General features: G+C 40.8%; 1 protein-coding gene across 2 annotated transcripts in view; it reads left to right on the top strand.

Annotated features, from left to right (window-relative positions):
• The first annotated feature begins 24 nt into the window (after window positions 1-24).
• Window positions 25-10625, top strand: part of dars2 (aspartyl-tRNA synthetase 2, mitochondrial) — a 29881-nt gene continuing 19280 nt past the window's right edge. The window contains exons 1-3 of one of the 2 annotated variants that reach the window (XM_055641991.1): window positions 25-294; window positions 5965-6064; window positions 6995-7061. In XM_055641991.1, coding sequence (XP_055497966.1) covers window positions 153-294; window positions 5965-6064; window positions 6995-7061 — 309 coding nt within the window. In that variant the 5' untranslated portion in view covers window positions 25-152. The remainder of the gene's footprint in view (window positions 295-5964; window positions 6065-6994; window positions 7062-10625) is intronic. The other variant, XM_055641990.1, reaches the window with a different exon arrangement.

Raw genomic sequence — 10625 nt, 5'->3', positions numbered from 1 at the left:
AACCAGCCTCCCGTCCTGCACCGCGCGGCTTGACTACAGACCGGAATAATCGCAGCGGAAAGAGAGCGGGGATGGGTTCGATTGGCGGTGTCTGTTGTCGGGGGCAGAGGATGTACCAAATATTATAGAGGAGCTCCTCTAAGATCTTTGGGATGTACCGTCGCGCTGCTCGCCTGGTTTGGGCGGCGGCGACAAGGACGGCAATAGGCTCTGCCTCGGGTGGCCCCGCCAGCCTGAGAGCCGCTTCAACCACGGAGGTCCAGGCCGCCCGGAGCCGGACCAAACCTAGCGCAGGTGAGGCCCTTGTCGTTACCCTGGCTGATGACCCATGTTTATTGATTCATCGGCCCAAATAAATGGTGGCCGTTTGCGCACAACAGGCCAATGCAAAGAAACAACGTGATTTCGTGGACAACTTCGTCGCGCCAGAGACATTGGTTCGACCCTGACCTCGGGTGCTGTGTGTGTGTGTGTGGAATTTGCACTTTCGTCCTGTATCTGCGTGGGATTTCTCCCACAATCTAAAGACTGGGTTAATTGGTCTCTGTAAATTGCTCTTAGTCTTAGTATGCAGGAGGGGTGACAAAGTGGGAAAACAGAACAAAATGCTAAGGGTCTCGACCCGAAACGTCACACATTCCTTCTCTCTAGAGATGCTGCCTGTTCCGCTGAATTACTCCAGCATTTTGTGTCTTATCTTCGTCTAAAACCTGCATCTACAGTTCTTTCCGACGCGAGTATACACGACGTGGACTAAGTGGACCGCAGGGTCTGTTTCCATGCTGTATTCCCAATCTAAACTTCTTCAGCTCGATGTAAGGTCAAATATTGGCCGAAATGCCAGGCAAAATGAGCGGTGGAGGGATCAAGAAAGAGCACAAGCATGTCTATTTCTTATATGCAATGTCTATTTCTCAAAACCGCATTTAACATTACAGCAATAAATCATCGGTTATTCTACTCAAATTATGATAGGGCATATACCGATGTATACAGAACAACCATAACAGTGCAAAGTCTGGAGTGGTTTGTTAGAGTGGGGCTTTGTTATACTTAATTTTGTTGTCTGTAAGAGACTTCAATAGGAGATGGATGGGGAGAGAAAAGGAAATAATGCTGAAAGTGTTGGAGATCCAAAATAAAAAGATGCTGGGAATAGTTAATGCTACAGCTTAATGACTTTCCATCAGACCTGGGCTGCTCTAGAAGGAGCTGAAACTAAAGAGTACAGGCACTACTCTGCCACTGATTATGGAGTTTAAGGTGGAATAGGGTGATTTCACGAAAGGTCACTGGAGTGTAGATCCGCACCCACGTGACCGAAAATCTCAAGTGGAGGACATGCTAGACATCCGGTACATGTTAGTGGATGGGAAAACACGCACTTTCCCACCCGTTAAAAACATAGAAAACGGCCAGGTTTTGATCTGCAATTTATTGTGCCAGTCGGGGTGACCGTGAGGCATAGCTACCTATATTTACAGTTTTAAAAAAAAAGATAGAAACTTAAGGTAAATTAAAGAGGGAGCTGAAGGTGCCAATCCAGCGGAAGTGAACAGCGGACATTTGCCGTGGAGATTTAAAGGTCCAAAATATCGGGGATTATCGCGTTTGCTCGCTGAATTTCATCAAAAGTAAGGCATTATTGACTTACTTTTGATGAAATTCAGCGAGCAAACGCGATAATTCCCGATATTTTGGCACCTTCAGCTCCCTCTTTAATTTACCTTAATTTACCTATCTTTTGTTTTTACTGTAAATCTAGGTAGCTGTGCCTCACGGTCACCCCGACTGGCACAATAAATTGCAGATCAAAACCTGGCCGTTTTCTATGTTTTTAACGGGTGGGAAAGTGCGTGTTTTCCCATCCACTAACATGTACTGGATGTCTAGCATGTCCTCCACTTGAGATTTTCGGTCACGTGGGTGCGGATCTACGCTCCAGTGACCTTTCGTGAAATCACCCTATAACAATTGGCCTGCCTGATTCCTAGAGCCATACTTCTAATAGAGCATAATATTGGGATACATCACAGCTTGGTTTGGGAACAACTTTGCCCAAGACTAAGAAATGCAGAGAGTTGGTGAACAAGCCAGTACATCACACAGACCAGACTTTCCACCATCTATTCCATCTATACTTCACGCTGCCTCTGGAAAGCAGTGAATACAATCATGGACCTTCTTCACTTTTTTTTTTCACTTTAGTCTTTATTGCTTTTATGCATATACAAATAAAACACAAATATAACAACAAAACATACAACAATGCAGTGAAACATACAACTGCAGTGGGGATTCAGTTTACAATTAATGATGTTAAACTCGTCTTCTTTCACTCTTAGAGAATATGTAATTTTCTCCATGACAAATATTTCCTGTACTATGTCTAACCATTATCTAAGTCTGGGTGTGTCCGCTGCAAGCCAGTTTCTTGTAATGGCCTTTCTGCCAGCAGTGAGTAGGATTTTAACCAAGTAATGATCTTCCTTCAGCACCGCTGTAGTTATATTACCCAGGTATAAAATGTAACACTTCTTGGAGACTATATATCCTAATACCTCCTTTAATACTGAATTAACTCTGTCCCAAAATGATTCTATTTTTGGGCAACTCCAGAAAATATGTGCATGATTTGCATCTGTTTGGCCACATTTCCTCCAGCATGTTTGCTGCCTTAGAATTTGCTTGCAGTTTACGTTAGGCGTAATAAAGAAACAAATCAAAATTTAATTTTCCAATTAAATTCTCACCATTTTTGTGAATTAGTGGATGTCTGTAGTGTTACACACATATGATGCCATTCTTCTTCTGAGATTGTGATGTTCAATTCCTTTTCCCACTTAAATTTTACATAAAATGTAGTTTTAGCTAGACATTCCATTAAACTATGATAACGTTTAGAAATAATCCTTAATGTTTTTTGATGATACGCATTAACTATCACTTCTACTACTAGATTATTTTCTTCTTTTACTTTTTTATTGTAATAATCCCTCGGATGGAGGTATCTAAACAAGTCTTGGTTCCGAAGTGCAAATCTATCCTTCAAATCTTGAAAACTTCTTAGGTTTCCATTTTCAGTAACAGTACAAAATGCAGTCATTCCTTTGTTCATCCATTCTTTAAATGTTGAGTCATGCAATCCTGGTTTAAATTCACTATCCAAAGCTATACATCTTAAAACGTTTTGTCCTTTATTCAGTGGTCTGGTAAGAGTGAACCAGGTTTCTAAAATAAATATTGTTATTGGATCGATTATACTCCTGATATGTCCAGGAAGCGCTTTTTCTCCCAAGAGTGTTTGGATGTGGAAGTCAGGGATATATGTCTCAATCTCTTTCCACCTAGCTATATAGCTGTCCTCACACCAATTAATTAGTGGTCGATGCTGGGCTGCATAGAAATATATCCTAAAATTTGGAAGTGCCATTCCGCCTTTGTCCTTTGGTAACTGGAGTGTAGTGTATCGGACCTTCTTCATCTAGTCATTCCCTCATCTCGCTTTCCCATCGGGCAGAAGATACAAAAGCTTGAAAACAACTCAGACTCAGGAACAATTTTTTCCCCATTTATTATCCGAGAACTGAACAGTCCTCCCATAAGCTAGGGATGTCGTACCTATCATCCAACCTACCTCACACCTCATTGGATTTTTCCTCTGGAACTGTAATGCTACAAATTATATTCTGTAGTATTTTTCACTTTGTACGACCTTTTATATTAGTGTACAGCTAGATTGTACTCATGTATAGTATGATCTGATTTAATTGGATAGCATTCAGACTAAAGCTTTTCACTGTAACTCGGTGCATGTGATAATAATAATCCAATACTAATTCCTTTGGAATTCAGAAATCTTTTAATCTCCGAACACTGACTCCATAGCACATCAGGGTGGAAAATTCCAAATATTCACCACCTTCAGAATGAAGATATTTCTCATTTAGTCCCGATGTAAGTCTAGAAAGACGGTACTCTTGCAGTCAATTCCGCTTGCAGTAAAGTTCCCAATTACTGACTGCAGCAGTGTGTTAGCTTTCAGTGGTATGAGTACAAACACATCCAGTTACCTTCGACACTCAAAATTTCCCAATCATCACTTTAAAAAATATTTAGCATATCTGTGTTTTCGACATAATTGTATAACTTCACATTTGTCCTTGCTGTGTTCCATCCAATATAAAGTTGCCCACTTCTCTAGTCTCTTTGCACCCTCATCATTCCTCATCTTCCTACTTAGCATTTGTCATCGGCCAACTTGAAAACATTGAGGTAGGGGTTGCTGACTCAGCGCCAAAGACCCACATTTCATCCCGACCTCGGGTACTGTCTGTGTGGAGGTTGCACGTCATCCCTGTGACCGTGGGTTTCTTTGGGGTGTTCTATTTTCCTCCCACATCCCAAAGATGTATGGGTTTGTAGGTTAATTGGCTTCTGTAAATTGCCTTTAATATGTTTGGAGCAGATGAGAAAATAGTTAACACAGAGCTATTATGAACATGTGATTGATTGTCAGTGTGGACTTGGTGTGCCTTAGGCCCTGTTTTCATGCTGTATCTAATCTAAAGAAAATTGTATTTGGTCTCCAACTATATTGTCAGTAAAGATTATTTAATTACTATCAACTGAGATCATCCACTTTGGTGTAAGTAGCAGGAACACAACATATTTGTTAAATAATGAGAGTCTGGGTAATAATGACATTCAAAGGCACATGCATGCTCTTGTATACAATTCACTGAAGACCAACAAGAAGGTGCAGCAAATGATTAGGAAGGCATATGGTATGTTAGTCTTCATTAGGAGAGGATTTGAAGACAGGAGAATAGAATTATTGTAATTGGAAGAACCTTTGGTGAGATAGCACTGGAATTCTTTATTAATTAAGGATTTACTTGCCATTGAGGGAGTGCAATATTGAGGGAGTGCAATTCTTAAAAGGGCTTGACAGGCTGGACGCAGGAAAGATGGTTCCTCTGGCTGAAGAGGCTAGAACTAGAGAGCACAGTTCCAATCTAAAGGGTAGGTCTATATAGATGAATCAAAATTCCAAAATGGTGAACGTTTAGAATTATTTGCCTCAGAAGACTGTGGAAACCTGCACTTTGAATTCAGTTGATACAGATTGGTTGATATCTGAGCAATAGGGAACCTTTATAAGGATCATGCTAAAAACAATGCTAAAGTAGAAGGTCTTTTCCTAGGTTTTATATTCTAATGAAGAGAAAGTACTGTTCGCTATGGTACCTCACTGGTCACAGCCTGGAGGATCTATTTATTCCTACTCTTCAATTTTTGCCTGTTGATCAACTCGATCCATTTGAGTATGTAACCACAGTTTCATATTTTCAATTATTGAACCAATTGGAAGTCTGCCAAATATACAACATCCATTGGTTCCCCCTCATCCACTCTCAAAAATATATACAAATCACAACAGATTAGTCAAACACAATATCAGTCTGAAGAAGGGTTTCGGCCTGAAACGTTGCCTATTTCCTTCGCTCCATAGATGCTGCTGCATCCGCTGAGTTTTTCCAGCATTTTTGTGTACCTTAATCAAACACAATTTCCGTTTTATAACTCCATTTCTGCTCATTCATTACTTTCCAAGTATCTTCATATCACGTCCTTCATTATAGAGTCCAACATTTTCCTAACCATTAACGTCAGGCTCACAAGTCAGCGGTTCCTTGCTTTTGCTTTTCTTTTGACCCACTGGAATCTTTCCAGCATGATTGCCTGCACAATATCAGCTGTCTTCCAAGGAAGAATGAGCATAAATCATATTGGGGCCATTGTGCCATTGCCAGCTAATAAACTGGATTTCTCACTGACTGCAACAGCTGTTAGCATTCTGTGCATCCATATGTTCTTCGGGTGCAGAAAACATTCTTTGTTTTTCTTTCTAAAATAATTGGTGTGAATACTTCATGAAATTCCTTTTTTCTTCCTCCATAGACCTGAATAGCTTTGTCCTTCGGACTCATACTTGTGGAGAACTTTGTGCTGCTCACATTGGTCAGGAGGTTAGACTCTGTGGCTGGGTTCAGTATCAAAGGTATGTACTCAAAATTTGTTCCTGTTATGATTTCTGTCACTTACAACAAGTTTATGGCAAATAAACTGTTTTAGGTCAGGACCTTTCTTCAGATGAGTCTCTCTCACACAATCTAGATGCCATTTGAGTAAGCACCATAAGTAGTATTCCTGTAGTTTACAGTTTAGTTTAGAGATACAGCATGGAAACGGGCCCTTTGGCCCACTGAATCCAAGCTGACCAGCGATCATCTGTTCTTACAAGTACTATGTTATTGCACTTTCCCACCCAATCCCTAGTCTAGAGGCGATTTTACAGAGGCCATTTAACCAACAAAACTGCACCTTTGGGATAGAGTGATACAGTGTGGAAACAGGCCCTTCGGCCCAACTGACCCCACCGGTCAACAATGTTCCAGCTACCCTAGTCTCACTTGCCTGTGCTTGGTCCATAACCCTCCAAACCTGTCCTATCCATGTACCTATCCAACTGTTTCTTAAACGATGGGATAGTCCCAGCCTCAACTACCTCCTCTGGCAGCTTGTTCCACACACCCACCACCCTACCCTCTGTGTGAAAAAGTTACCCCTCGGATTCTTATTCTCTTCCTTCATCAACCTTTATGCTCAAATTTTCAAAATCAGATTTGTGAGACATGACATCCAATGTACAAAACCATGCTGACACTCTCTAGCAGCCCTTGTCCATCCAAACCCACATGGTTACAGGGAGACATGCAAATTCCACACAGACAGAAACCCAGGCCTCTAGTGCCACTGTGCCATCACACGTGATGTGTGTTGATAAGTGCAAACACTGCTTGATTCCCGTCTGCTCCTAGATCTATTGACGGAGAAAAGTATTGCCAGGCCTTAGTGATAGAAGGAAAGATGTATTGTAATTGAATGCTCTATCTCCTCTTGTTATTAACTATTTATTGTATTTATTCAGGCAGGACCTCTTTATCATTCTGAGAGATTTTGATGGTTTAACACAAATTGTTCTACCACAGGAGGAAGTAAGTAGGTTCAACAATTATTATAGTAAGTTATATAGTATGGAAATGGGCTCTTTGACACAATTTGTCCATGCAGGCTAGGATGCCTAACTAATTCTAATTGACTGCATTTTGCCCATATATCCCTCTAAATCTTTCCTACCCGTGTACCTGTCCAAATGTCCTGTAAACATTGTAAAAGTACCCACCTATACAGCTTCTTATTACAGCCCATTTTATATTCCTTATATCGATAAACTTTCCCCTCGGGTCCCTTTTAAATCTTTCTCTTCTCACCATAAATCTATGCCATCTAATTTTCGACCTCTCTATCCTGGGGAAAAAGATTTTGGCTATTCAACCTACATGCTTTTATATATCTTGATAAGACCACCCCTCAATCTTCTACTCTTCAAGAAAAAAAGACCTCTCCTTATAAACTAAGCTCCGGACCTGGTAACATCCTCATGTATCTTATCTGAATCCTTTCCTGCTTAAACATATCCTGGGTGACACAATACTTCAGTTCTATTCTCCGCAAAGATTTCTACAGTTGTAACATGATGTCCTAACTCCTATGCTATGACAAGCATGCCAAACACCACCTTCACCCTTGTGAATACCAGTGCCATTATTTTTAAGGAACGATGTACCAGCACCCCTCGGTCCCAACAGTCTCCAGGATCCAACCATTTACTGTGTAAGTTCTGCCCTGGTTTAATTCACTAAAATGCAATACTTGACACTTTTCCTAGTTAATCTGCCATTTCTGGGCCACTTTTTCAGTTTTCCAGATACTGTGGTAAACTTAGATAACCTTCTTCACTGTCGACTGCATCAACAATTTTGATGTCATTCACAATCTGAATAACCATGTTAAGAACATTGTCATCCAAATCGTTAATATAGTTCCAAACAACAGTGGACCCAGCACTGATCCTGTGGCGCACCACTAGTCACGTGTTTCCTATCAGAAAACAAACTTCCCAGTACCACACTCCTCCCACTAGGCCAATTTTGTAAGCAATTGGCTTGATCCCACATGATTTACGGGAGTTGCTGCATCCAAAGGGAAGCCAGCATCATCAGGGACCCACACCACCCTGGCCACACACTAATTTCACACCTGCCATCAGGATAAAGGTACAGGAGCCTGAAAACTAATGTCCAGATTCAGGAACAGCTTATTTCCTACAGCTATGAGGCTATTAAACACTACGACCTCCAAAAGCTCTGAACTACATAGACTATTGTTGTTATTATTGCACTATTATTGTTTGTTTTTATGTGTGTGTGTGCATATATATATATATTATAGGTGTGTGCATATATACACACACTGAACTTTTTTCTCGTTTATTATATTGTTTACCGTTTACATATTCTGTTGTGTCATTGTTTTAACTGGGACATATGACAATAAAACACTCTTGACTCTTGATAAACCTGCCACATTAGCCTACCATGCTGAGACCTTGTCAAAAGCCTTTCTAAAGTTCATCTGCCCTGCCTTCATCAATAGTCTTAGTTACCTCTTCAAAAAACTCAGTCAAATATGTGAGACATGATTTTGCAAAAAGCCAGTCATTCTTTTCTCTTGACTATCCCTAATCAGTCCTTGCTTTTCCAAATGCTGGTACACCTTGTCCCTCAGAATCCCTTTCAGTAACTTTCCTAGTACTGAAGTTAGGCTCATTTGCTGGTAGTTACCTGCTTGTTCTTGCAGGCTTCCTTAAGTAAATGCACAACATTATCCACCCTCCGGTGTGGCTAAAGATGCTAATATCTCTGCCAGTGCTCCTGCAATTTCTTCCCTGGCTTCCCACAGTGTCTTAGGATATATTTGATAAATCTGGGGATTTATCCATCTAAATATGCCTTAAGACCGCCAGGTTCTCTTTTGTAATGTGGTTATGTTCCAAGACATTGCTATACATTTTCCTTAATCCCTTGGGCTCTATTAATTTTCTCCAGAGTAAATGCAGATGAGAAATATTAATTTAACATCTCATCCAATTCCTGTAGGTCCACACATAGATGACCACATCGATCCTTATGGGGACGTATTCTTTCCCTAGTTATCAGTTTGCTCTTAATCTAATTGGAGAATCTCCTTAACTTTATCTGCCAAAGTTATCTCAGGTCCACGTTTTGCCCTCCTGATTTCCCTCTTAAGCATACGCCTAAAACTCAAACCCCTCAATGGATTCACCTGATCCCAGCCGATTATATCTAGGATGCATCTTCATTTTCCTGACCAGTGCCTCAATATTCCTGGGTTCTGTTATCCTGCCAGCTTTGCCCTTCACTCTAACAGGAGCATGCTGTCCCTGTGATAAATTAAAATCCTAATTATGAATCCTGAAATCCTAAAGGATAATTTTGAAGATATTAGACTGGCACTTACAAACGTTGATTGACAGAGGCTGTTTGCAGCTAAAGGAATGCAAAGAAGAATTCAAATTTAGCAATCCTCATATTTCTCCATATCTCTTTAATTACAAATAGCCTTTCTCAATACAAGTTCCTGTCTAATACCTTCAAAAATATCTTGCCCGTGTAGAATTTTAATTTATGGATGTCTATCTTTTTCCATTACTATTTTTAAAAGTAACAGATTCATGTACTCTGGTCCCTAAGTGCTCCCCTGCTGACACTTCAGTCACTTGCACTGCTTCATTTTCCAATAGGTGGTCCAGTGTTGCTCCTCTCGACGCATGTTTGAGAAAGCTTTTGATGTTGAAAGCATCAGGTTCCCGATGTTGGGGGAGTCCAGAACCAGGGGCCACAGTTTAAGTATAAGGGGTAAGCCATTTAGAATGGAGACGAGGAAACACTTTTTCTCACAGAGAGTTGTGAGTCTGGAATTCTCTGCCTCAGAGGGCGGTGGAGGCCGATTCTCTGGATACTTTCAAGAGAGAGCTAGATAAGGCTCTTAAAGATAGCAGAGTCAGGGGATATGGGGAGAAGGCAGGAACGGGGTACAGAGTGGGGATGATCAGCCATGATCACATTGAATGGCGGTGCTGGCTCGGGGCCAAATGGCCTACTCCTGCACCTATTATCTATTGTTTTTCCTGGACGCATTTAACAATCCCATAAAAGTGGTCATCTTCTTACTTTTAAATTCCACCCTTATAATCTCACTGGATAATCCCCGAAGAATGATCTTCCAAAGTATTGCTGTAATGTTCTCACAAATGGGAAATGCAATGCCATCTCTTTTCTTATTTTCACTGTTGTCATGCCTGTAGCATTGGTATCCTGCATCTTTGAGCTCCCGGTCCTGCCCCTCCCTTAATCATGTTTCTGTAACGGTGATAATATCCGGTCCAGTGTACCTATCCATTTCCCGAATTCATTTGCCTTACCTGTCAGGCTTGTTGCATTAAAATAAAAGCAGTTTAATATATCAAATCTCCCTCTTTAATTGTTATCCTGTCCTGGATATTGAACTTGCTTGTTTTAACCTTTATATTTGTCTCAGCCTTCCCATTTGCCACATACTGTTTTGGGTCCCATCCCTGCCAGACTTGTTTAAATCCTTGCAGTTAGCAAATCTCCCCATTTGGATATTGGCCCCCT

The sequence above is a fragment of the Leucoraja erinacea genome, chromosome 10 (genome assembly GCF_028641065.1).
Source record: "Leucoraja erinacea ecotype New England chromosome 10, Leri_hhj_1, whole genome shotgun sequence".
In the NCBI taxonomy this organism is placed as follows: domain Eukaryota; kingdom Metazoa; phylum Chordata; class Chondrichthyes; order Rajiformes; family Rajidae; genus Leucoraja; species Leucoraja erinaceus.
The sequence above is the reverse complement of the archived record's forward strand: the minus strand, read 5'-3'. Positions and strand labels throughout refer to the sequence as shown.